General features: G+C 36.5%; 2 protein-coding genes across 4 annotated transcripts; one reads left to right on the top strand and one right to left on the bottom strand.

The window, feature by feature from the left end:
• Window positions 1-17529: 17529 nt before the first annotated feature.
• LOC132632748 (calmodulin-binding protein 60 A-like) lies at window positions 17530-23971 on the top strand. Of its 3 annotated transcripts, none has more exons than XM_060348812.1 (7): window positions 17530-17641; window positions 18433-18511; window positions 19535-19587; window positions 19685-20172; window positions 22049-22209; window positions 22659-22865; window positions 23003-23971. In XM_060348812.1, the coding sequence occupies exons 2-7, from the start codon at window positions 18440-18442 to the stop codon at window positions 23609-23611; spliced, it is 1590 nt and encodes a 529-aa protein (XP_060204795.1). In that variant the 5' UTR covers window positions 17530-17641; window positions 18433-18439; the 3' UTR covers window positions 23612-23971. The 3 variants fall into 3 exon arrangements, with proteins under 3 accessions (XP_060204795.1, XP_060204793.1, XP_060204796.1); XM_060348810.1 differs by lacking the exon at window positions 17530-17641 and adding an exon at window positions 17678-18026; XM_060348813.1 differs by lacking the exon at window positions 17530-17641 and adding an exon at window positions 18273-18294.
• Window positions 23972-24219: 248 nt separating this feature from the next.
• LOC132634239 (NAC domain-containing protein 6-like) lies at window positions 24220-25752 on the bottom strand. Its single transcript, XM_060350524.1, has one exon. It carries the CDS (start codon window positions 25115-25117, stop codon window positions 24581-24583), a length of 537 nt encoding a protein of 178 aa, XP_060206507.1. The 5' UTR covers window positions 25118-25752; the 3' UTR covers window positions 24220-24580.
• Between the last annotated feature and the right edge of the window lie 2014 nt (window positions 25753-27766).

Here is a 27766-nt window from a genome sequence, read left to right as displayed (position 1 = left end):
GGGAAAAAAATATTACCTCACTGATGGAGTTTGAATCCTCCACCTTAATTATATTGAACGATAACAAATACCTAGTCATTTTGGAGAGAACCTTTCCAATGAGTTTGCATCATATTATTGTAGCTAAGTTTGAAGTAAAACTAACGATCCTTCTAACGCAGGGTTAGATTTCAAAAATACATTACTTTAATGAGAGTCATGAACATTATGTTAACTTATAATAAATAAACAGTAAAGTTGTTTGATACATGACGCAATTTGACTCTACTCTAATGAAAAAATATGCTTGAATAAGATCATAGCGATTTTGATTTGGTATACACGAAAGAGGATGCTCAGTTAGGCTCCTAATACAATTCAAAGAGAGCTAACATTATGTTAAATCAGATAATTGAGGATGCTCAGTTAGGCTCCTAATACAATTCAAAGAGAGCTAACATTATGTTAAATCAGATAATTGAGGATGCTCAGTTAGGCTCCTAATACAATTCAAAGAGAGCTGAAATTATGTTAAATCAGATAATTGAGTTGTTTGATTGAAAAAAATACGCGGGTCACACAATATCTATGAAAAATATATTTGAATAAAATCCTTATGATCTTGACGTATACGCGTGAGAGAGGATGCTTACTCAGGAACGAGGGTGGGACATGCCTAGATTTTGATCGCGAATTGTGTGGTAATTAGAGAACGAACGTTTTGCGTGTTGAGTCACACACGCTAGTTCATAAGTGATGGGGAGGTTTTTTTATATGATCTTGACAATTTTTATCTCATGAGCCAGATTTTGGGATTGAGTTATGCTCAAGGCCCATTCTTTTGGCGTGCGAAAATGTGTCTACACATTTTACTTTTAACTTTTAAGATAGTACCTAAGTTGAGTGCAAACAAGACAAGTCTAGTCCATAAAATTTATATAGAATGTTTTGTTGCACTCTCCATTTATATTATGTGATTTGCAGGTGGGCGCTAACTCTTTTTGCTAAAATCTAGAAATGTAGCCGTCTAAGCCGTGGAATTGAACACTTTTAAATTAGGTGATACTCCTTCCATCCTATAATAAGTGTCATCTTAATCAAAAACATGCATATTAAAAAACATAATGCAACGTGAAGTTTATCAAATTACCCCTACATAATAAAAATAATTTACTTTTACCTTTTGATTAGAGCATACACAAAAAGTAAACTTTTTGACATTGGGAATCCAACAATACCAAGTTACTATGTGTTTTTCCAATTATCATTTAGATGTTACTTTATTGTCTGAGGGTGAAATTGGAAAAAACTAGTCAATTTATGTCTTGGTTTCCTAAGGTAACACTTATTATGGGACAAAAAAATTTGACTAAGATGACACTTATTATGGAACGGAGAAAGTATAATTCAAGAGAAAAGCTTGTGCTAAAAAAGGTTCAACGAGAAAAGCTTATTTGAGTTGGTTAATCAACAGTTTATATAATTCACTTTTAACATCTGCACGTTTACACAAGCCAACTTGTAAAATATATGAAAGGAAAAAGAGGAAAAGAAACAGCTCGGTACTCATACTTATTACGTGAGAGTAGAATATATGAAAGTCTCATGACTCATGAGTCATGAGTAGTTTATTACTATATGATGTTAGGTGGAAAATTCATTCTTTTTATAATATTCCTTGACGTTACTTTTTACCATATTATAGGCATCTTTCCCTGTTGCGCCAGCTTTTTCAACATAAAAAAAAAAAAAGTAGAATCTCAAAAAAATAGTGGGGACAAAATCTTTTGAGGATGGAACAGAGAAATTTGTTAGGATCGGAGAAGAATCCAACTTCGATCGTCAGCAAACGAAATAGAAACAGGACCTAACTTATTGTGAGGCGTAAGCCATAAAATCGTCTAGAGATCGAAAGGAGATCCTCCTGGAATTGGAATTGGTTGAAATTGTAGGCCCACTAGGATTGCTAGTTAAAGTCCCCTAGAATTAACCTTGATAATATAAGATGTTGCGGATATCTAGGGAATGATTAAGGCATTGGCCCTCAGTAAAGTTGGATGATTGTTCTAAAAAAATCTTGTGGGTGATTAATAATGTTTTGGGTTAGCACAGTGGTAATGCATCGTCAACTGTCTCTCTACTCCCACAAGGTACTTAAGTCTAGATACATCTTACTCTACCTCAGACCCAACTTGCGGAATTATGCTGGCTATGTTATTCTTATTGGTTTGCACAATGGTGATCTTTTCGAAGAATTCAGTCCCTCTTTTCATTTTCATAGTTGTGTTAAGTGCGAAATTGATAAATGGCTCAAGTTCAAATCATCAAAGAAGGAGGTCGAAAGCCTTCAAGTAGACTTGTCAATCAATAGAAACAAGGACACTCAAATACCTTTCCCATTGAGTTCTTAGCTAGTAATGCTGCTTACCTTGTTTGGATTCAAATTTGTCGCCCTCGCCATTTTTGGTCTCAAAGCTCTCAAGGTTCTGGCTTTAAACATGGTTGGCGTTAATAGTCAAGTGGTCAACTTTTTTCTCTCCAACTATCCTCTTCTTGAAAAACTATCTATTCAACGTTCTTGGCTATTGAATCATCTGGAAATTGTTGGAACATCCCTCAAGTTGAAACATTTGGAGATATGTAAATTCAATTTAGATTTTCTGAAGTTCCGTAATACCAATCTTGTCTCTTTTAGATACAAGGGAGTAAATAAACTTGCTTCTCCAGAATATTAATTCAGTTCTTAGTACTAATTTTGATATGATGGATAGATTGATACATGAACTTATTCCAAAGCTTACAACAAATTTCACTCAACCGGTGAAGCTTTCACATGAATCTAGTCATCATTGATGGATCTTTGTTCTTTTGATTCTTTTCCAAAGTTCAATAATCTCAAAACCTCTTGCGCGTTGAAACTCTTTAACGTGATAGATAATTTCCTACTTGTATTACTCCATTGATAGAGGCATCTCCATACCTAAAAAAATTTAATATCAAGCTTGAATAATATGATACGATGATTTTTGAAAAACACGTTAAATGTCTCCCGTTAAATATAATGGTTATTTTGGGGGCAATAATTAAGGAAGTAGTACTTACAAGTTACAACTTACCTTCTTGAAATACTGCAATGTTTGAGACGTTCTTTGTTGATCCTCTCAAAAATTACCAAGGAGCAAGAGGTCGGGCTAGTCGATAATTAGAAGGAGAAGTTCCCAAAAGAGTCAAGATGGTGGGTCCGGAACCAAAATGCCCCAAAAAAATCATTTTGAACCAAAATATCCCAACAAAAAAATGTTACAAAAGCACCTTTAGCGCAGTAAAATACTGCGCTATACCACTTCACGGAGACGGAGTCGTTAAGTGCTATAGCGCAGTATTTTACTGCGCTATATAAATGTTTCTCTCACCTATAACGCAGTAAAATACTGCGCTATAGGACTCCGCCTTAAAACCCATCGGGTTTCACCACTGGTCCCTCCAATGGTTAAAAAAAAAAGTTGAAATGCCATTGGAGGGGAAACCGAGGTGGTCCCCACATCCAAAAACGTCATTTTCTATTAAATTTCATCCGGAAAGTTTAGATTCTCGATATATTCAAGTCAAGGAGCAAGATTCTAAGTTCGAATTTTGGGAAAAAGCGGCGTACAACTCGATTAAAATAACTCTACAAAAAATCTTCGATTAAGGTTTTCTACTATGAACTTTTGTTATTATTTTGTCATATACATTATATTCTAAGCATGCTTAACATTTAATCCTTGCTATTTTCCAAAAAAAAAAAAAACAATTTTTTTTTTGTTCTTGTTCGGACTGGGCAGTGGCTTTTGCCACTGTTCCGATTTTTTTTTTTTTGTTTAATTCATTATTTGTTAAATGTTTATGAATTGTTAATTTGTTAAATGTTTATGAATTGTTAATTTGTTATATGTTTATGAGTTGTTAATTTGTTAATTATTTATGAATTGTTAATGAATTATTATTTTGTTAATTGATTATTTGTTAAATATTGATTATGAATTTATTAGTTGTTCAATATTGTTTATGAATTGAAAGAAGTTGATTGGTAATGAATTATTATGTTGTTAACACTTTGTTTGGATGATTGTTATGTATTGTTTTCACATTTATCGTATTGTGTTGTTTTGTATAGGACCAAATCGGTGGTTACATAAAATAGGACCTTTCGTCATTACATAACAATAAAATTAAAGTAACAATCAAAGCAAACATTTTATTTAAACTAACAACATAATATAATACAATAGGTAACAACCATCCAAACAAGTTGTAAATGATTATGAAATGTTAATCTATATAATTTTAAAAGCGTGAATATATATGTTAAATAAAAAAATATTATCTTAAAAAGAATAGTTAAAGTTCTTCTTTTCATAAATACATAAGCTAACGAAAAAAATGTAAAGTTTGTAGGAAAATATGTGGTCGACGAATATACTCTTTTAGTTTAATTTTATCGTAGTTGTGTTGGCTATTTGGTCAACTAAAAATATATCACATATTCAAAATAGAGTTCCAAACAAATATTACTGCTAAATTTCGATTCCCAAACTAATTAACTTAACAAGTCTTTGCCATCACATAATTCAAAAGTAATTAACTTAAAAATCTTTGCCATCACATATGTGTCCTTACTATCACATATTAAATTTACTGCATATCCCATGTTAATTATTCACAAGATATAATACTACATAATTCACATATTCCCTACAAATTATTAATTAGTTAATATAATTTATCTTTCATTTCAAGAATAATGACTAATTTAGTTTATACATTCTGAATTCTTTCATGGATCCGAATGTTCCCCCTGGGCCCGATGTTTCCCAGGCGCCCGATGCTCACCCCAGGCCCGATGATCACCCGGGGCCCGCTGTTCACCCGGGGCCCGCCGATAGATCAGTATTGTCTTTGCAAGACAATCATAGGTTAGAGTTATTATGGGCCAGTGCTATAGGGATATTTACTAGGCTCCGTCCCCGTAGGCTGCAGAGAGCGTAGACTCTTTTACGCGAGCACCCCCCACACCCTTGCGTGTTGGAGATATTGTTTCGGGGTGGCATCTACCGTTGCGTGTCCGTTGGTCGAGTACAGCATGGGCACTCATCACGGCCATGGTTGAGCGGTGGAGGCCAGAGACACATACCTTCCATCTTCGCACTGGTGAGGCCACGATTACACTTCAGGATGTGGAGGTCCTCTTTGGATTGCGGGTAGATGGAGAACCACTACACACTCAGTACGAGCCTCCACCTGGTCAGACGTGGGCGACAGAGTTGACTAGGCTCACCCACTTCGTGCTTGATGCCGAGGGCCAGATTTCGGGACAGAGTCGGGTTAAAATTAGTGCACTCTGCACTTATTTGGAGGGTCTGGATCCGGTTGACGACGGCACCCCGTAGGACGATGTTGATCGTCATGCCCGTTTGTACCTGCTTATTATATTGGGGGCATCTTGTTCCCGAACTCATCGGGTGATTTTGTCAGCTTACGTTATTTGGTTTTCTTAGAGCATCTGGACCGCCTGGGAGACTACAGCTGGGGTGGTGCTGTTTTGGCGTATCTTTACAGATGCCTGTGTCGAGCGTCTGTTGGTGTTGTCAGAGATGTGTGTGGATTTTTTGCTCTTCTCCAGGTAATATTTTAAGTGTGCCTTCTTTTAATGTAGACAAACCTCTTGAAATGATGACTTAAAAATCGTATTTTCTAATATCGCTTACAGTTATGGACGTGGGAGAGGATGCTGCCTTTTCAGCCCGTACCTAGGCATCACCTCGAGATTGACATGCCTTATGCGAGGAGGTGGACAACGGGTTTTGACCAGGATGTGGATACCACCGTATTCTTCCATTTCGGGACCAGCTTGATCACATGACGGACGATGCGGTAAAACTATTTAAATTTACATTAATAATTTAATTAAACGTCTTTTCTACTTGGTGATCACTGATTTGTATTTATATGTTATGCAGCTATTTATATGGACGCCATACGCTGCTATATTAGATGGTTTGCCGCCCTTCTGTAGGGCAGGTCAGGGGTTTGGAGATCGCGGGGTCCATTGATACACCTGGACATCGTAGAGGATCACATGCCCGAGTGTGTCTTATGACAGTTTGGGCATACACAGGGTATACCCCCTGACGTCCGTCATAAGTTCCGACACGACCAACGGGACGATCGGGCTGCCGTTGATGATGATTTTCTGGCTTTCATGGATGTCCAGCTCCACCGTTGGGAGAACAGGTTGGGCACTTTAGCGGTGGTCGGCCATTTGACTCCCATTGATCATTACATGCGCTGGTATCATCAGATCACACGCCGCTTGATCGGCAACCCAGCTTTGCGTCCCCCTAGGAATGTAGGATACTCAGCACTCACGGGGCAGTACGAGGCATTGGTAAGTTTATTGTATTTAGATTTATTTAATTGCATTAATTGTTACGTTTTAAAAATAAACTTTTTTTTTCTGTTAAACACAAATGTAGCTGGTGGTCGTACAGCGTTTACGCATCTTGGGGTTAGAGCATATGCCTTACCTTGGCTTGCGGGGCTTGCCGCGGAGATGGTACGGATATCCGAGGATGGTATCCGGTAGGCAGGCGAGATTAGGCGCAGGGAGGAGCCTGTTCCGGAGGCTGAGTATCAGGTAGCACCAGGAGGAAGACCGGGTGCTCCCAGAGGAGGAGGCCGTGGTGGCAGAGGACGTCGTACGCGTAGAGGACGCGGCGCTGCTGCTAGAGGACCTGTTGGTGGAGGACACCATCTGGTAGATGAGGCGGATGAGGCCGATCCCATTCCAGAGGGCGTTCACGGTCTAGTTCATCCGCAGCCGTTCCAGGCCGGTGGCAGCTCACCTGGGGACTCACCTACGTTTACGTCGGCACTTTTACTTGCTGAGATACCCGTGTCTTCATCACAGTCGAGCCAGAATGCATACATGGAGGAGCATGATAACGTTGATTGGGCGGCGTTACGCGCTTCATTAGCTGATGAGCGGCCTGTGAGGAATTTAGAGGGAGCCAGGATTCTTGACTTCGATGAGTTTTTGATCCTGGTTAGTATTTAAAATACTTATTTGTTCCTTTAAAATTATTTATTTTAAATATATATATGTTACTCATTATTTAGTAATATTTTATATTTTAGGATTCGGCGCCAGCGGGTCCACCAGAGCCACCCACTCAGGCGTTTTCTCATGGGTATGTCGAGCCAGCGGTGTCTTCCCATATACTACCGAGCCACAGGTAAGCTTTTTATTAAAATTTGTTTTATTCAATATAAGGTCATTATTAATATACATATTTGATTATTTAAAGTACTTATTTTAAATATATATGTTACTTATTATTTCGTTTTTTTCATATTTTAGGATTCGGCGCCAGTGGGTCCACAGGAGCTACCCATTCAGGAGCATTCTCATCAGCCTGCCGAGGCAGAGGTGTCTTCTCATGAGACTACCGAGGCGTATATAAGTTTTTTACTTAAAACTAATTTTATTCAATATAAGGTAAATATTTATTTAATTTTTATAACCTTTACTTGGACTTCGAGCAGCATCTCGTCCAGGAGACTACCTCATATTCACCACCACACCCATCTCAGGAGCCTACAGATCCATCTCAGGAGCCTACTCAGGTGCCCGTTGACACACAGGTTTGATTAAATAAATAACGTCAATGTATTCAATATAAATAAGAAATGGTACTAATTATTATATATTTTTTAGGTTCATCCTTCGGCGCCCGCGGTGGCAACTCCTGACGAGGAAGAGGTCGACTTTTCAGACCTAGCTGAGCCTGAGGTTCTGAGCGTGCCAGCGGGATTAGATCCCAAGAAGAAACGCGTTCTAGTTAAGGGCGCAAGGGCTAGGGGAAGAGGAGATGATCATGACTTGGAGCGCCCGGTTATTAAGAGGAAAACGGGCGATGGAGACGATGGCGAGGGCGGTGGGGATGATATGAGCCTTAGGCCTAGGGATAGTCTCCGGCATACTACACGTGGGACCCATCCTCGATAGTGTATATACATTAGTGTTGTACAATTTATCGTAAATATTATATATTTTTTGCATATTTATAAATATTATCTTAGTCTTTATTATTGTTTATAGTTTCGCATCCTAAATTGATAATAAAAAAAAACGTGACAGATTCGAAATAAAGTTAAGCATTAATTTAAAAATAAGACGAAACCCTAAAAGATAAATAACTTAAAGCTAATGACTACAAGTCTTCAAACAAAAAAAAAAGACTTCGAGCACTTTTCAACCACTAAAACGACAATCCAAAGTTGTGTATTCTTGATGTGTTGAGCTTATTTTATTAATTGTACAAATATAACTAGAGTTCTATATAAAATATTGAAGTTCTGGAATCTCAAAGCATGATTAATATACGGCTAAACTACGTAAAAAAGATAAACTACATAAAAAGGAGTGAAAATGTAATGTTTTGAAAAATGGCGGAGTCCTATAGCGCAGTATTTTACTGCGTTATAGGTGAGAGAAAGATTTCTATAGCGCAGTAAAATACTGCGCTGAAAGATTTCTATAGCGCAGTAAAATACTACGCTATAGTACTTAACGGCTCCGTCTCCGTGAAGTACTATAGCGCAGTATTTTACTGCGCTAAAGGTACTTTTGTAACATTTTTTTTTTATTGAGATATTTTGGTTCAAAATATTTTTTTTTGGGCATTTTGGTTCTGGTGATCCTTTAACTGACTGCATTAACCTTGAATGTCATCATATAGTTCATTTCTGGTTGTCGATTTGTGCATTCAATTGTAAAAGTTCCTCTTCAAATATTTGTTCTCATTCTGACTCTTACGAGTGAACAAACTTATTGCTACATAGATGAATAAACAAAGATTAAACTTCCTTGGTCGGTTTTTCAAATACTTTATTTTTTTGCTTTCTCTTCCGAAAATAAAAGTATGTTGATTCGGAACTTTAAATACCTTTTACACCTAAGGTAATTAAATAATTGTATACCTTAAAAACACTCGTAACGTTTTTTAAGAATTACCAAACGATATTCTTTTCTTTATAAGAAGAGTTTATTGCTTGAACGGTAATTATTGCAAAAGATTATTCAACCTAAAAATGTTATATTCGGCCTATAATTAATGACGTGGCACCTGATCTTTTAAGCAAAAAAAAAAAAATCTAAAACATTAAACCCGACCTATTTTGACCAATCCCCCAAAATACCTAACCCATAAAATTCATTAATATGCAAAACCGTTTAACCAATGAACTGTTCCAAAGACGGATTAAAAATGGGAACTGTATTTGGTGAAAGTCATAACTCACCTATGAAATATTTTTAGGATACATCTTGTAGACTTTTACTTTTTGAAATTTTCAGTTTTTGGAATTAATAATAACTACTCCACTCACTTTCTTGCGATATGGAGTATATATTATACAAAATTATATACCCAATTAACAATACTCTATCAAATTATACGAGCAATACACTATTGATACTGCTTTTATAAAGTCTCTCTTTACAAGTAACAACAATGCGTACCAACTTAATTTAAATGAAATTCATTATGACTAAAAAGTTGTATCTTACTACTTCTAATTCGTCCTTAAGCTAAGTACTTTTTCCAAGAAAAAGAAAAAGTTAAACATGTTACCCTAAAAAAGAGTACGGTTAAATTTGTTTGTGGTCTAAAGAACACGTGATTTGATTTGTTGTAAATAGCGAATAAAAATGCTAATAATGACTAGAGAAATCAAATGAATAAATCAGTAAAGAATTATAAGGAATAATGAATTAAATAAGCCTGAGCTTTGTTGTACCTTGGAGAGAATCCTTTGGTAGGTTTTCCTCCGGTGGAACTATTGTATGCTTTGGCCTTGTTAAATTAATGTTAAACCGGTACAAAAGAATGATAAAATAAGCTTAATTGTGAAAGATTGAATAGTATGAATGTGTGTAAGTAGCTCTTATTTGATGATCTTTTCAAGAAGCCTTTAGGATCCTTTTATAATACAAATACATCAGCACGTAAGCCGTGATTAAATTCTAATAATGAGTAACAAATGTTGTTTTAATTCTAAATTGTAACATCTGCTATGAATCTAGACCGGTTACACATCGTTAATCTTTCATTAATGACGTAAGACAATTGCTTGGTAGGTTTGCTCCTGGTTTAACTGGGTCTCTCATTTCGGTTAAGTTAAATAACTAAGCAGCGTTTCACCTTCAACTGCCACATGTTCCTTTCTCATCATTCCATGTGTCAAGCTACATTTTGTCATGTGCACAGATAGTCCCCCTACTCTCCGGTAGAGAGAAACGACATTGATGACTAGATTTGAAACATCACTGGACCTATCTCCACTTAAAGCCGGGAAAATGAATCATTCCGATGGTTCATTCAAAAAGGCAACCGTCGAATCTGAATTCAAGCTCTTACTGTGAAGCGCCGGCAACCTTTCAATCACGATGACTGACATAAAGCTGTCGTTCCTGGAAAGTTGTGCCCCTTTGAATATCAAACGCTTTATCTCCCTCAATTAAGTGTATATAAGGCAAGAGATCAAGCCAAAATTCAATCAAATCTTTCCATTCCTTAAACGAGAAACACCTCTCTTGAAATCTTCCTTATCTTCATGTTTTCGTATCTCGCAAAGATTCTAGCTATGTCTGCTTCTTCATTCCCTAATTGTTCTTCTCAGAATAACACTCCATCACCTGGACGTCATTCTAGGAAAGCCCCAACTCACCAACAAGCCAAGAAGTTGATGTTAATTCATTTGTCATTGATATCCTCCCTAATGGATTTAACTGTTATGAAGATTTTAGCGCCATCGACCACTATCAATCTGTCGAAGAAATCGAATCCTTCATAATAGCTACAATTCCTAAAGTTTGAGCGGATTGCAGCTTCACTCCTCAAGATGAAATTTCTGTTGTTAATTTTGAAGCTAGGATGAACCAACACTTCGAAGGTTTCTCCATGGTTTACACCTATCCTTTTGTGATAGGTTTCAACCTCCTAATTCCCCAAATTACTTTTGCCGCTAATATTGGGTTTGTATCGGTCAAGTTGCTCCTCAAACTTGGCGCCTGATCTACTGTATTTAAATTCTAGCGGACCCGGACAGTGTTGCGTTCTCCGTAGACTACTTGATGCACTTATATGCTCCTCGAGTATTCCAAGGAGGGTTGGTTCATCTATATCTTCGTGGAAGACGCTACTTGGTCAATCCAGAGGATGATTTTGATCAGGGATGGCTTCATAGATTAATGATGATCCGGACCTGTCACCTTCACCGTTCCGCACCCGAGCCATTTTCGGAGGCATGGAATAACACTCGTAAGCCCTATACTATAATTCCCCCTTCTTCTCTTTTTCTAACAACGCTTCTCACTGTTAATCATTTCTTCATATCTATGGTAATTTTTCGTTGTTCTTGTTGAGCCTGAACTTTTAGTCAAATTTTTTGAATAGGCTGTTGCACGGCTACGTGCTACTCCCAACATGACTCAATCTTAGAGAAGCATGACCTCCTATTGGTGGGCGGAAAAAGTCACGGTAAATGAAGCTCAATTTCATTAATAGTGTACAATTTTACACCTCTTCTTTCTTTTTTCTTTTTAAATTCATCCTCTCCTTGCAGGCCTTCATGTGAGACAGACTACTTCCCAGATAGTCCCCACTTGAAAAACCTCCATATCGAACATTGTCAATGCTGCTTCTTCCATCCTAAAGCATAAGCCAAAGGACGCATCAACCTCCCTGGTAGGAATTGGATTTAGAGCACGGACCCGACGCCGGCTCATGAAAGTGTGGTACAAAGCACAACAGAATACTCAAATCGGGGTGGTCTTTATTGATGATGATGATGATGAGCAACCTCAAGTTGGCAGTTCCCGGGACCATTTGCTTGATGGTTCCGGCAAAGCATCGGGACAGCCCAATGTTTCTCTGGCTGAATTGTGTCCAGAGAGCCCTGCTGCTCCAGTTTGCAAACCATCGCAGAGGATCTTAATTCCACCAGTTGAAGTTGGTACTTCGGGCTCATCTCCATGTCCAAAACCTTCAGTTGTCAGTTTGGAATCTTCACTGGCTCACCTAGCCAATCTATTCCTTCAGGTACTTATTCTACTTTCTTTGTAAATTCACTCGCAAGTCCCCAGTGTTCCTGGTTGACCTTCTTATTTTTTCTTTATCAGGGTCATGTGGCTGCCACCTCCACTGCCGAACTTGTACGATCAATTGCTCCCTTCCATGGCGAGGTCAAGCTCCAAGAAGATAACGATTGTCTAAGGAATGAAGTTGAGAAGCTGCAGGCTGAAATTTGAGATTCTGATTCTCTCCAGGCCTCCCTGAGAATGAGCTTGGAAGATGCAGCTAATTCACTAAGGGACAGAGAGAATTCTCTTTAGATTTTGAATTTCTCGTATGTAGGTCTTTAGAATAAAGCTGCTAGGTTTGAGGAGGATTTGAACGTCATTCTGGACTAGCTTTTCAGTGTTGAGGTTTCCCGAGATCGCCTTCGAGCCCCATGCAAAAAATTACGGCTTCGTCGTGATTTGGCCATTCTAAAAACTCTGAAGAATACACTCGAAGAGGCAAGCGCTCCTGATTTTGACCTTTCTACGTCGTTGCTTGAAGCATAAATTGACTTGGAGGCTACCGAGATGGCTCTCGAGGATATCCAAGATCCTGAAGTGGATGGACCGGGAAGTGAAGACTCTGGGTCACCACCTGGAGCTGCTTCGGACACTTAGCCCTCGTACTTGCTCTAAATTTTTTATAATCAAATTGTTATTTCCTTTTTTTTTATTATTTCAAACAATTGTCAACTTTTTAATGGAATTTCTCCAAGTTTTGTTTGTGAGCCAAGTAGATCATGGGACTGGACCTTTCCGCGGGTCCGTAACATGCTTAGGTCGATTTTTACGAACTACGAGCACATTTCTATTTCTTTTTAATAATATTTTGTTTCAGCGTCCACTTTTAATTTTTGGACCTTGCATAATCATATCCCTCCTCTTTCATTTATTCACCGTAGCTACTTCTATTCCTCAGGCTTTTTACCTCAACGAATATGAAGGCGAGGTTGCTGGGCAGCAACTAAAGAAGAGAACGTTTAAGAAGTTTAGCTTCTTGATGCTCTTCTTGACATGTCTACTAATGGACTTGTCAAGTTATTCCCTGCTCATCCTCGCAGTGGGTTCCAGAGGGGTTTGAAGAGGAAGCTCATAGACTAACTCTATCGTAACCATATAGAAAGAGTTTTTATAATAGGAAGAGTTTTTACTGCAATTTTGATGAGAACAGTAGATGCTTTGAGTGAAGATTAGTTGAAGACTAGTAACTTGCTGAAACATTATAACCCTTTCAGTTTTTGTGTTTACCTTAGGCTTTTTGTCGTACCTTTTTAATTTCCCAACATGTATTCCTAACTTCTAATTCAATAAACATGACTCTGCACTCTACTTTATTGTTGCAATTCTTTTTACAATTCTAGCAACTATTTCTTATTCTAATGTATGACAAAATAAAGATACGAGAATAATCAAGACTTACCCGGATGCATTGCTCCTGAAGTCAACTTAACTCCTTAACTTTTATTCTAATATAAGACAAAATAAAGATACGAGAATAATCAAGCAAAAGCTTCCATGCTTACTTCGAAGCGGCGTATATGCGATTCATGCACACTTTTACTGCACTTGGGCACATAATTTTCGCGTTTGTTTCATTTCTTCTTTTATTTTTTCTTACCCGGCTTATCTTATTATCATCCGGGCTAAATACCTCCACATGGATAATAATTTTCTCAGGTTTAAATATTACTCTACTTAATTTTCCTGGGCTAAAATACCTTCGAATTTGATTATATCGGGTTTAGATACCTCCGAATTTGATTATCTCGGGTTTAAATACCCTCAAATTTAATTTTCTCAGGTTTAAATATCTCTGAATTTTATTATCTCGGGTTTAAATACCTCTAAATTTGATTATCTCAGTTTTAAATACCTCAGAATTTGATTTATTAGTCGGGAATGATACTTCGGACTCAATTTTCTTTTCATGAAGGCCTTATAATTATGCTGATGAATTAGCCGTCTCTAATTCATTCGGGCATAATTTGCTTAAGTGCAAACTTATAATTTGTGTATAATTTGAGTATGTATAACTCTCAATGACAATCTTATTTAGAGAGAAAAAAAGTCTATTTGACTGATACATTTCTCTTTTATAGTAACACCAAACGTTTTAGGAAATAAATCTATCAAATTTGTACAACTTTTTGACTGGCCGGCTTAGAGCATGGCAAACAATTACCTAAGAAAACTGCATTAGTCTTTTGATTTAAAAGCTTTGACTTCTTATGACATTTCCTTCGTCAGTCCCTAGTATCTCGCCTTGATTCCTTTTCTTGAAAGTCTTTTTGAATCAATCCTGATTTCCTGCTGCCTTCAATCCAATTTATTCAAGGTAGCACGTTTGTTGCTGCCTCATTAAAAATCATGCCGGAAAATTATTTCTTTGTTTTCAGGGATAAAAATCGGACGAAGGGAAAAAGAGTGCAGCACGTGCTTTCTAAGTCCTCCAGATAACTTTACAATCTTCCCTTGCTTCCGAACTTATTTCTTGCTGGGATCCGCTTTTCCTTTTGTTCCAACAATAAGTGTTGAAAATTTCTAAAAAAAATATTCAAAAAATCAAAACTTACATCAAATGATCTTGACTTGGGACCATTTGGTACGAATTTCTTCCCTGTGAAAACGCTCATTTGCTCATTCCTTTTGCTTATTCTTCCATTTTCACAGTAAGTAATTTCTTTTTTTTTTTTGTTTTTGCAACCCGCCTTGCCTATGTTACTACTGGACATTTCATTCGTCGAAAATTTTCGCCGGGACAAATTCTGCTCCCTCCAGAGTTTGAAATTCTAATTGTCTGAATGGAGCTGTGATCACGGCGTTTATATCTTGAATCTACAGTCTCCCCAAGATAACCTTGAAATCTATCCCACTATTTACTAGATTGAAGATAACCTTGAAATCTATGCCACCATTTACTACTTGAAACTTTGTATTCCTTTCTCCGCCTCCGGTGACAACTAACAATTCTACAACTCCTTTCTCAATTTCTCCAGGTAGTTCTATTTCCTCATCATTGCTAACTGTTCCATGAGTTCCCACTGAATAATGTTCACTGCATTTCTCGGAACAACTGCAACTCTGGAAACTATGCAATTATTAATCAAAGCAGAAATCACCAGATTATTGGGTCGGGATGGGATTTCTTCCTCACTTTTGTTTCCCACCGACAAAGCTTTCTTTCGCTTATGATCAAGAGTTCCACGAACTCCTGTCACCTCATCATCTCTATTCGGAGGTATTTCCTTGAATTTCTCGGGCTCGTCAATTATCATGTTGATAACATGATGCAGTTCAGTCTGAAGCTCCTGCTTGACCAAATCCCTATTCTTTTCGTAGCTATCTTTGGCCCTGTCGCTTAAGAATTTTCTTAAGTGGCAGTCTTTTAACAACCGTGCAACCTCATCCTGAGGAGCCTGCAGTCAGTAGTCCGATGACCATGGGTTCCATGATAATCGCAAAATTAGCTCATATCCGTTTGACTGGGATCTGATCTTATTGGTCTGGGCCGCTTCGCACCATCAATCTTGCTTATTGCTGCGACCAACTCTACTAAATCAACATTGAAATTTTACTTCGATAACCTCGAATTTTCAATATTGTTTGTAACTGAATCCACGGTTGCAGATTTGGGCTGCAATCTCCGTCTATTTTGACTAGAATTGATCTTTTTTATCAGAATTTGTCCTCTCATATTGACTATTTCGGTTTCGTTCTGGTCTTGAACGGGATCTTTTCTGTTGACCATACGTGTTGATATTTTTCTTTCCTAAATCTGAAATCGTGATTAGCATTCCTTCTAGGTCTGTCATGGTTCTGACTCCGGCCAGTTGATCCAACCGGTAGCCCGGACCGGTCACACAACGTTAATCTTTCATTAATGACCCAAGACAATTGCTTGGTAGGTTTTCTCTGGGTTTAACCGGAATACTAAGCTGCGTTTCACCTTCAAACGCCACATGTTCCTTTCTCCTCATGCCAAGTGTCAAGCTATATTTTGTCATGTATGCAAAACAACCCCAACTAGACAATGAACAAATATTTAGTACGACCTTCACATTACCACGAGGTATAACATTATACAAAATTATAGTGACCATACTATTATATTACAAATTTTTGCACAGATTGTCCTTCAAACGCATTGGTGTTTAATTGTCCCTCATATTTATGGTCTTTAATTTTTGTCCTTGTTACTCATTTAATAAAAATATCCAGATCTGCTTAGTTCGACATAAGTTTTGTAAGATTTATCTTCGAAACTAAACTTTTGCTTCGCTTGGCATAATTTATGTAGAAATTCGCTTGGCATAAATTCTGTTTTTGCTGTGTTTGACGTAATTTATGTGATATAATCTAAATTATACCGAACAAAATTTAAAATTATGCCACGCGAAAAGTGCACAAAAAGATCACAAATTTGAAATGCAAAAAGTAAAGAATAGCCCGAAATAGGGACATTTGTGCGAATGACACAATTACATTATCGAGTCATTACTTAATTTGCACGATTTCCCTTCTTTTGGGGCGGTCTTTAATTTTTGACCTTTGTCTAACATATCTTGAGGTTCTGGGTTTGAATGCCGGCTTAGTTACAAAAATAAAATAAAAAATTGCAAGACAAGGCTTCTCGAAAAGTCTGCCTTATGCGGCAGAGTTTGTCTTAAGGCATAAATAAAAGTCTGTCGGATAGCAAAGTCTTGCCTTGCGAATTTTTTTTTTATTGAACGGGAGTTCAAACCCAAAATCTTTGGATATTTTCGGTCACTTTTTTAAACGAAGGGAAAAAATTAAAGACAACAATTTGAGGGGCAAAATTAAAGACCAGTGCCTTTGAAGGACAATCTGCGCAAAAAATTGATTGTTGAAACGGGATATTGAGGTGGATTTTTTGTGCGGAATACCCTTCAAAGGCACTGATCCTTAATTCCCCCCCCCCCCCCCCCCCCCCTCAGATTTGATCTTTAATTTTTATTCTTGGCCTAAAACTCATGATTTTCGGGTTTGAACCTCCGCTCATTCAAATATTAAAAATATTCGCAAGGCATTTCTGCTTTAATAGGCCTAATTTTGTGTAAAAGTTTATCTCTGTCCGAATAAACCTAATTTTGTTATAAATCTCTGCCCTGTAAATATTTTTTTGATTGAGCGGAAGTTTGAACTCAGAATCCGGAAGCATTAGGGGAAAAATTAAAGAACCGTGCCTTTGGAAGGCAGTAGCGTAAATGATTCTCGTCGCCCACTATTTCAAACGTAGCCCATATGTTTATGGATAGCGACAGATAACGTCAAGGCTTCTAAAGTCGAAAGTGTGGGGCCACGCGTTTTCTAATGGGCCCACTCCCACCCAAAACAACCTTCCCTCCGCTTTACTCCTCCAGGCCGGAGCCCAACATTTTGATCCTTTCAGTTCCGTTCCACAGCCTTCTTTCGTCTATTCTGTTTATAGGCACGCTCAATCCCCACAAAGAAACAACATATCAAACAGTGCTAGAATCGGTATGTATCCGCACAATCTGTCACTCCCTGCCAAAACTTTAGCATACTGATAAAACCAAGTAGGATCACTCCGTTTTTTTTTGGACTCTACTCATTTATTTCCCTTTATTACTCCTACTGTTTTTATCTTTATTATATCATACTAACTTTACCCCTCTCTCCTTTTATATATATATAGAGGGTGTCGTGAACTTGGGCTAGTATTTTAATTCACGCATGTTAATATCACTACTCCATGTTTATCATCTTCCTCTTCCCTTTCGGTTCCACCGCCACGTAGCATCAACTTTTCGATGAAGCGTCAATCACAAGAAGACCTCAAGCCTAGACACGATGGCGGTTCTTCCGAAGATAAACGTCGCCGTAGTGTGCCTTCTCTTAGAAGGTATTTTTTTTTTCTTTTTAACTTTAAAAAAAAAAAAAGATTTATGAAACTAAATATTTTTTATTTTAGTTTTTCATTTGGAACATCCTAAAATGGGTAATGGTTTTACTTTTTAGTCATTTGTGGGGGGAAGAGTTTTGTTCTTTAAGCCCATTGGTTTGTTGTTAGCGTTACAAGGTGGCGTTATTATCAATGTTGTAGGGGTTTGAATTGAGTCATCAAGAAGAAAAAGTGGGTGTAAGGTTGCTTTCTCTTTTTTATGTTCAGTGTACGTATGTGACTTTGCTGATAATTTTACTAAATGCGGTGTACCACCTGATGGTACTGTTGTATAAATGCACTCAGTATAGGCAGGCCTGCTACAATTCTTTATTAGTACTGACTCTACTTTTGTTATTTTATGTAGTGTAATTATGAAAGTAATGAATATGCATAGAGTGCAACATTTTATGGAGCCTGTTTTGGAGCCACTGATTCGTCGAGTGGTAAGTTTATGTTCATTTTTTTTTAGAGTGATATTGCTAATTTCTGTATGAACTTTTCTTGTGCAATTCAAAAATTGTCATATTTAAGTTTGGTCTTATTGCTGTGACCCAAAATAAAGCCTTATGCGTTCGAATTTTGAAACTAACAAGGAACATATACTTTTTCAAAAGAAAATTGGGAATCTGACACTTGCTGTTAAAGATGGCACATCTTTTAAATTGGTGATGTTCACTTTCCACTTTTCCTAGTCTTGATTCCTATTATACAAGGTTATAACGAAATACGGTTAGTACCATATAGTGATGACAAGGCGTGCGTTGTCCTACTTAGTTTTTATCCTTGTTCTAATTTCTTGTTACTATTAATTACCGAGGGTCATCAACTTTAAGCACCTATATGGTGCATGTGTTTAATTCTTTGTTTAAAAAGTTTAAGTTAAAAAGTTAGAGATTGATAAGCATGTTTCAATGAAGTGAGTTTTTAGGAAAATTTTAGTGATTGAAAGAAATTATGCTATGATCTCAGATTTTTTTTTAGTATGAATACATCATATGCTACTGCTTACCTAATAGGAGTACTTAGAGCCTGTTTGGATGGGCTTATGCCTATAAGCTGAAGCCCCAACTTATTTTTTTTGGCTTATAAGCTGTTTTCAGCTTATAAGCTGCTTTAGATAAGCTAAGTCAAATGGGCCTAATTATTTTTTTGAGCTTATTTTAAGCACAGAATGACTTTAAGCTGGCCAGCCAAACATTCAAAAAAGCTGAAAACAGCTTATAAGCAACTTATAAGCCAATCCAAACGGGCTCTTAATACACGTTCTTGATTTCAAAAGAAATGTCCAGGTTGCAAATTTAGTTCTTAGATAATGGTTCCTATGCATTCACTCCAGCAAGGACGTCTAATTGGGATGAAGCGCGAACCATTAATTAGTTCTTTATTTTATGATCTATTTTGTGGCTTTCCTTCCTTGATTAGTTAAGCTCATCTGGAGATCAATACGTTTTAACTTGAGTTTACAGGTAAAAGAGGAAGTGGAATTGGCTCTCAGGAAGTACATGACCACCATGAAACGGTATGCAACTTGACTGCATCATTCAAATGCTACATGCGCTTCATGCTTTCCTATTATGACTTAGTCTTGCAATTTTTTCGTATTTGCACCTCTTTAGGAATTGTGGGAAAGATGTATATGCTTGTGAACTTAGAAGCTTGAAGCTGAAGTTTTTAGATGTCATCTCTCCCCCAGTATTTACTGGAACTCGTATAGAAGGAGAGGAATCTAGTTTGAAAGTAGCCTTGGTTGATGCTCTTACTGGGCAAGTTGTCTCTAGTGGTCCTGAATCCTGTTCAAAAGTGGAAATTGTAGTACTAGAGGGGGATTTTGATGGTGATGATGCGGACAATTGGACTGCAGAAGAATTTAAGAACAACATTGTGAGAGAAAGGGAAGGAAAGAAACCTCTCCTTACTGGGGATGCATTTTTGTTTCTTAAGGACGGTATTGGCTGGGTGAGTGATATTTCATTTACTGATAACTCGAGCTGGACAAGAAGTCGTAAATTCAGGCTGGGTGCTAGGCTTGTTGATAGCTTTGAAGGGATCAATGTACGAGAGGCGAAGACAGAATCCTTCATTGTCAGGGATCACCGCGGAGAGTGTGAGTTCATTTTAATCTCTTTTCATTCTTAAATGCTGTTAGATGTATTAAATGATTACATTTTTCTTTTCAGAAGGTGTGAACTCTTAACATTATATTCCATTATAGATGAGTCCTTAACTCAAAGCAATCGATTTTCTGAATAATCAAGTCTAATGGTGTGGAACAGATTGCTCAATATTTTGTAATCTCACGTTGGATACTGAGTAATTTGCTGAAAATTGGTTTTAAGGGACAGACAATAAGAATAAGCATCTTTTATTCGCCATAACTTAAGTTATCAAAAGCAGCCACTAGAATATAACAGCAATTTGGAGGTATGATGTTGGCCCAAAACATGATTGAAAGTGATTGTTCACATTCCTATAATCTGTATAGAAGCAAAATTGTGTAGTGTAATTGGTGAAACTTCCCATCATTGTTTAGGATTTAAATTATTCTAATTGCTTGAAGGGAAGAGTCTGGTAGGAATATTTATAGAAAGTGTGTTTAACGTCTTGGGTTGCCTCAAATAGAAAATAGATCACATATAAATTTGGACCGGGGAGTAGATGCTAATGTTACGTGTATAACTCCATACAAAAGGAACATATTTACGGAGAATGACGTAGAATATACATGCAGATAATGCTGAAATATTGACACACATGAAAGAAGCAATACATTTATATGAGTGAAAAAGAAGTAAAATAGTTGTACTTTACTAGGTATCGTAATGAAGGTTTTATTTCCTATCTGTCTGAGATATGTTTATTTTACGCTTCATCTTGGGATTTGGTACCTTAAATGAAGTACTCAATGTTACCATTAATGTCTCATTCTTACCTTTGTTCGACATCAACCATCTGTGCTTTGGCCTATTTAAAATTATCTCCTGTATTTTGTCAAAATCCTTATTCAGTTAGTTATAATTCCCGTTATTAAAGTTTGTCTCTGGAGATTGTTAGGTTTACACTCTTTAATTTTCGTTAAGATGGAAGTGATACTGAGCTGGCCACTGAGTGCTCAAGTACTAGATTTTGATCTTTCTCCTCATGTAATTCACCTAGAATTAGTGGTTTTAAAGACAGAAACCTAAGGCGAAAACAAAAGTCTTAAGGCTGGAGGTGATCTAATGTGAGCTTTTTACTTTGTCTCTTATTTTTTAAGCAACACCCATCGGAGAATAGGAAAGCTGATGTCTTATACACCGGTTAATTTTCTACTGGAAGAATCACAGAGACGGCAGACAAAAGATCTTAACTAAAATCTTAGGCAGAATGAAAGAAGGAAAAATGACAGAAGTAAACACTGAAAGTATCGACTCCTCTTCCATCTATAAGGAGAATAAAATCTCTAACTCATTTTTGTATGATTTAAATATCCTGCTGGAACTGTTATTAGGTAGGTGCACTTATGATAGAACTATTAATCCAACTGGAAGAATCACAGAGACGGCAGACAAAAGATCTTGACTAAAATCTTAGGCAGAATGAAAGAAGGAAAAACGACAGAAGTAAACACTGAAAGTATCGACTCCTCTTCCGTCTGTAAGGAGAGTAAAATCTCTAACTCACTTTTGTATGATTTAAATATCCTGTTGGAACTGTTATTAGGTAGGTGCACTCATGATAGAACTATTAATCCAACTGTATTATGAATTTGTAATATATTTAGAAACGAAAACCAAGTTAAAACTCATCTTCACTGAACTTAATGCTTTGGTCGGTTTCTTGAGGATTAACCTGATAATGAGCTACGCATAATTTGGGTCTCGGAGCTAATTATAGTTGGTACCAAAAGCCACAATGAATGAGATTGTGGTGAGAAGTCTTCGAATAATTCATAAATTCAATATACAATAAGAACACCATCTAACTTCCTGCTTTATTTGCAGTGTACAAGAAGCACCACCCCCCTTCTCTTTCAGATGAAGTTTGGAGGCTGGAAAAGATTGGCAAAGATGGAGCTTTCCACAGACGTTTAAGCAAGGAAAGAGTCAACTCAGTGAAAGATTTTCTGACTCTACTCTATCTAGATCCGACAAGGCTTCGAAATGTGAGTGCTACTGCATTTGTCTTACATAAATAAATGGGTTTAACATACATGTTGCTTAAAATGATGAAGCTACTTTCTTCCTTGTTGAATATTAACAATTAGACTGATAATGATGGGCACATTTCCTAAAGTTTGTTATTCTTTAGCAACTTGTTTAATTCATTCACTGGAGTCTTTGATGCTTGTTGACACCTTTGCTTTTCTTGATGTATGCTTGTTAACTCCTTCCTTTTAATTCCTTCTGTGTGTTTCAAGTTAATTGCTTAACTTAGTGGATCAGTCTCTGTATTAGGTTAGGAGTTCTACAACTGAATTTGGCTTGGTTTCGTTACAATGTGTTGACATCGTGATTCAGAAACTGGCTAAATCTAGATAAAATATTGACGCTCTTTTGTGTTTTTGACAAGAATGACAAATTTTTGATTTCCTTTTCTTCGGAAATCTTGCAGGTTCTTGGGACAGGTATGTCCACCAAAATGTGGGAAGTCACAGTAGAACATGCTCGAACGTGCTTACTTGACAAGAAAATGTACTTGTACTACCCATCTGAATCTGTGCCAAAAACTGGTGTGGCTTTTAACATTGTTGGGCAAGTGATGGGGCTTCTTCCAGACTGTCAGCTTGTTCCTGCTGATAACTTGTCCGAAACTCAAAAGGCATGTATCTTTCATAATAAAGAAAAAATATTTGCTTTATTGCCCTATCTGCACATATAAAGCTTGTATTATAGATATTTATAGTTGCCATTGCTCCTTATGGATTGCCCAATGACTTTAATCGTTTTCCTTTTCAGGATGATGCTCGTAATTTGGTGATTTGTGCATTCAGACACTGGGAAGAAGTAGTCTCGTTTGAGGATGAGTCTTCTCTTATTGATTGGGTTATGCAAATCTCCACTGTTCAGTTCTCCTCAAACTCACCCATGGTGGGTACTTCTGATGGCAGTGACAATGTTTTAGCTTCCCAGAAGGTTAACAGAAGCGAATATCAGCAACTAAGTGCATCAACGCCTGATATCATGCCATCCTTCTGTTCAATTGCTGGTTTCAGCATCTTGGATGACTATGTCTTGCATGGTATAGACAACATGGATGTTACGTTTGACCAACCGCTAAATTTCCCAGGGCAAGACACCAACTCCTTGATGGCTGATACTGATTCTATAACTCCCCCGCCATTTTGTGATGATGATCATCTGTCTTTCTTTGGCACAGACTATTCCCTTCCCAGTCCAAACTTTGCTCCATCACCTGATCTACAGTGTGCTGTCAGCAGCTTTCTTTCTCATAATAGTGCAATTGTTCCCCTGGATAAAGCTCAAAGGAGATGGAAGATGCTATTTAGTGTTCTAAGATGGTTCTCTGTAAGGAGGATCGTAAACAAAAGAAGCATCATATCTTAAAGAGAGAAGTCCTCGCTATGCTGAGGCAAAAGAATCTGTAGGAAATTGCTGCCCGATGCAAAATTGTGTGCAGTAGTAGAGTCAATAGAATTTCTTGTGGATATATGTAAAAATTGGTCAGTTAGCGTGAATCATGCTGTCCAGTTTCCATCTACAAAAATTGGCTCCCTTTTCTTTTTCATTTTTTTAATTTTTTGAATCAAAATTTGAGTCTTGTGAATGGTGCACAGTCCCTGGTGCCAATCTGATGAAAAGTTTGTACATGTTAGGTTGATGTGTTTAGTGACAGCAACAAGCTTTGCTGCATTATTTATTTTGTGCAAGTGCATATTCCAATAATATCTTGCATTAAATTTCGAAGGGTCAGCATTATACACAGTATTACGGAGTACTAATTAACTGTTGTTAATTTAGAAGAAATTTTAATCTTGAGTCTTGGTTTGATCCTGTCTTCAGATGCAGCAGCAACAGTAAGCCAGTAAATTTGTTAGAAGGGAAAACAACAGTAACCTTGTTCTAGTTGTTGTTAGAGGTAGCTAGCTAGTAGCTGGAAAAGGAAACAATCCGCTGATGCATATATAAACAGAGTAATTCGAGGCAACACAGACTAAACGCAAAGATATAATTCGTTGTATGTATGTATCTTTCACTCCAGTTAGGCAATAAGACAACGTAAAATACATAAAAATGAATACTTAAATCTGCAAAATAATTGAAGACAAGAAACCGTAAGTGAACTAGACTAATCAATCTGTTAGCATATATTTTCAAGTCAAGATTATGAATTAACAACAAATTATGTCACCAAAATCGTCAATATTTATGAGTAGATCATCAGCCCAATCGATCTCCCCCAAGCAGTCATTGAATTTGCTATTATGTTCTCTTTCTTTGGCCTTCTGAGTCTCGTCCATGATTTGACATTCAGCATGACAAATTGTTGTTACTTGTGTTGTGTGGTAGTCATCATCAAGTTCTTACAACATAGCTTCGAAAACTCCCCGCAACATCTTGTTCTGTTACCGTAACATCCTTCACCTTTTTCTCTTTTATAATTTTCTTGATTCGGCACAGTACAAAATGTTTAGGAATATCGTTTGTCCTGAAGAAATCATCCTCCACGAAATACCCTCTCATCAACCAAGTAGTACTACAGTTTTGCTTTTTTTCTTTGCAAGTACATTTTAAATTTCTTCTAAAGCCCACAACAACAGTACCCTTGCGATTCTCGATATGTATGCCACTAGTTTGGCTTCTCCAAGTCCCGTTGCCACAAGTTGGACGATACCTTTCATCTGATTCCTTCTGCTTCTTCAACGGTGAAATAAAGTAGCCAACTTTCTCTTCTCCAAAAATGGCCGATGGAGGTTGATCACCATAGATATCCGCAAGCCGAATAGGGCATTGACTCGGGAAAGATTCACCCTTCAAGAACCTTTTGAGATAGTTGATTAATTGCACTTCAGTTGGGTGAAAACGCTCACCCATAACACGCACAGTCGACATGAGACAAGTAAGTAATTGCGGCACAATACACAAAACCCTCAAAGACAATCAAGAAGTAGATCGAAGACAAGAACTATTCGTAATTAGAGTATATGTTTATTACGAATAGAAAAACCTTTAACAATGATTTGCTAGTGCCACTGTGAAAATATTTGGAGGAGAAAGAAATATACTTGTGGTACTTATGAAACAACAATAAACTCGATCACCGGAGAAGAGAATGCTCTAACTCTACTAATGTGGTTCTTTACATAGATGTTATGTTTCCAAAAAACCAACTCACGCGGACTACTAATTTAAGGAAAGTATTAGGCGATGGAAAATATTAGGAAAACGTGTTTTTTCTTTTTTCTCTTTTTTGTTGGAGGTGTTTTTTATTTTGATTTTTCGGTTACACTTGAGACTCGACTTATTTACTTTGCTTTTTCATATCAGAACTTATTTTACTTGAACTAACTTTGTTCTACCAAAAAAGAAATCTCCAAGTTTAACAATTTCTTTTATAGAAGAAAATGTAAAATTGTTTTGCCTTTCATTTGCAAGCTACTTTTCTAATTTAACATCTTTAAACAGAAAAAAGAAAATTAACTACGGAGCTGAGTAACATTTTTTCTTGTGGGAAATTTGAATTAACATTTTTTTAAACAGATAAGAACAGGAAATATAGGATTACCCAATAAAAAATGGCAATGATGCAAATCAGAATTTAACAATATGAATTTATATGATTCAAGAAACGCCCTTTTCTTGGTGGTAACTTTGTTCCAGCAGTAACAAATCGTTGATGTACAAATTAAAAAATCTGTATTGTGTTAATTAAAAAATCTGTATTGTGTTCTTTCTTCTTCCTCTTTTAAGTTCGTGATTTGTTTTCTTTGAAGTACTTTAGCTCAAATTTTATCAGTTGGTCGTGTCATAAGAAAATAATGACAAGTTCTTTGAATTATGGGTTAATTTCACTAAACGTTCTTGTATTTTGACTCAATTTCGAATACACTCTCAATATTTTAAAATACTCTACTTGCACTCCTTATATTATAAATCTATACATACACCCTCTATGAGGTATATCTAATTATCTATAACTAAATATATTAAAATCTAATTATGAAAAAAAAATTAAAATTAAAAATGTTTTATTTATTTAATTAATATGAGATTTAAAAAAATAGATAAACGTTTTTGTTTAAAATCGTTATTCATGCATTTATTTCAAAAATAAATATTTTTAAAACTCTCCAATAGAAATTGAGCACAAATTACTTAATAAGGTAATTAGAATAATAGAACTATTACGTATTTGAAAAAAAAAAATTATCTTTCAAAACTAATAACTATAATTCCTGTTCGTTTCTCATTCTTTACTATAAAGTTGACAATTTATTTGGAAAGAGGCATTCTTTTCGTGTTTGTTTTTTCCTTTTGGGTGTGTTCAAGCTTCACTTATGTTATTGACTGAAAAGTTTCGTTATAATTTGTAGATACTTTTCTTATTATGTATATATAGGTTAATCACCCTTATTGAAAATTGTTAATCCTTCTTATGTTTGCCAATAAGCTCTCATGCTACAGTTGATTGGTTAGAAAAGATTAATTTCTCATATTTCAATATGGGAAATAATGTGCAACATTTAAATATCATAGGGGTTTATATGTTTTAATTTTTTTTTTTTTAAAAAAAACTGTAGAGCAAGGATTTTTTCACCTAAAGTCAAGGATGAAAGTATTTGATTAGATGAAATAAAATAAGAAGTACAAGACCGCAGAGCAAGCGGGTCCGGAAAAGGAAGAACAATTGGGCTAAATACCAATTTGCAAGATTGTCCTTCGCTGGGGTGGTCCTTTTTTGTCCTCAAATCAGTGGTCTTTAATTTTTAGCCTTCGCTAAAAGCCTCTTGATTCCGGATTCAAACACCCGCTCAGTCAAAAATAATAAAAAAAAATCACAAGGCATAAGTTGAGATTCACAGGGCATAAGTTGGGTTTCAAAACTCTGCCTTAAGGCAAAAAAAAAAAAAAAATTGCTGGAATTTTGCAAACATCTGCCTTAAGGCCTAATTTTGGGTAAAAGTTTGCCCAACTTATGCCTTGCGAATCCCAAATTATGCCTTGCATTTATTTATTTTTTTGATTGAACTTGGGTTCGAACCCAAGATCTCGGGGTGCTAAGTGAAGGACAAATATTAAAGATCAGCAATTTGAGGGATAAAAATTAAAGACCACCCCAAAAGAAGGACAATCCGTGCAAAAAAAAAAAGAATCTAGACCATGTTGAGGCCCAATGTGGTGACATACCTCATTTTATTGAAATTGACATGTATATTCACTCTTAATAACAAGGGCAACTTACACAAATGACTACATTTTTTTTTTTTTTTTTTGCATAACTACACTTTCAATATTTACATCTCGTAGCGACACCCTTCGTTTCTCGTTGTATTCATGAATACAATCGCTCGGTCCAACAACTATATTTCGGTGTATTCATTATGGTTTCTTGTTGTATTCATAAATACAGTCGCTTGGTCCAGCGACTGTATTTCGATATTCATTATGATTTCTCGCTGTATCTGTGTATTTTAGTGTATTCATTTGTATTGAGTTCATTTGTATTCAAATACACTCAGATCTGAGATACAAGAAATAAAA

This window comes from Lycium barbarum, chromosome 3 (genome assembly GCF_019175385.1).
Source record: "Lycium barbarum isolate Lr01 chromosome 3, ASM1917538v2, whole genome shotgun sequence".
Taxonomy (NCBI): Eukaryota; Viridiplantae; Streptophyta; class Magnoliopsida; order Solanales; family Solanaceae; genus Lycium; species Lycium barbarum.
This window is presented reverse-complemented; position numbering and strand designations above follow the sequence as displayed.

Excerpts from the sequence above, each read along its gene's own strand:
- LOC132632748 (XM_060348810.1), top strand. The coding sequence starts at position 17,935 with ATGAAGCGTCAATCACAAGAAGACCTCAAGCCTAGACACGATGGCGGT. Across the intron at positions 20,173-22,048 it reads CAGGGATCACCGCGGAGAGT|TGTACAAGAAGCACCACCCC; the intron begins GTGAGTTCATTT and ends CTTTATTTGCAG. Across the intron at positions 22,866-23,002 it reads ACTTGTCCGAAACTCAAAAG|GATGATGCTCGTAATTTGGT; the intron begins GCATGTATCTTT and ends TTTCCTTTTCAG.
- LOC132634239 (XM_060350524.1), bottom strand. The coding sequence starts at position 25,117 with ATGTCGACTGTGCGTGTTATGGGTGAGCGTTTTCACCCAACTGAAGTG.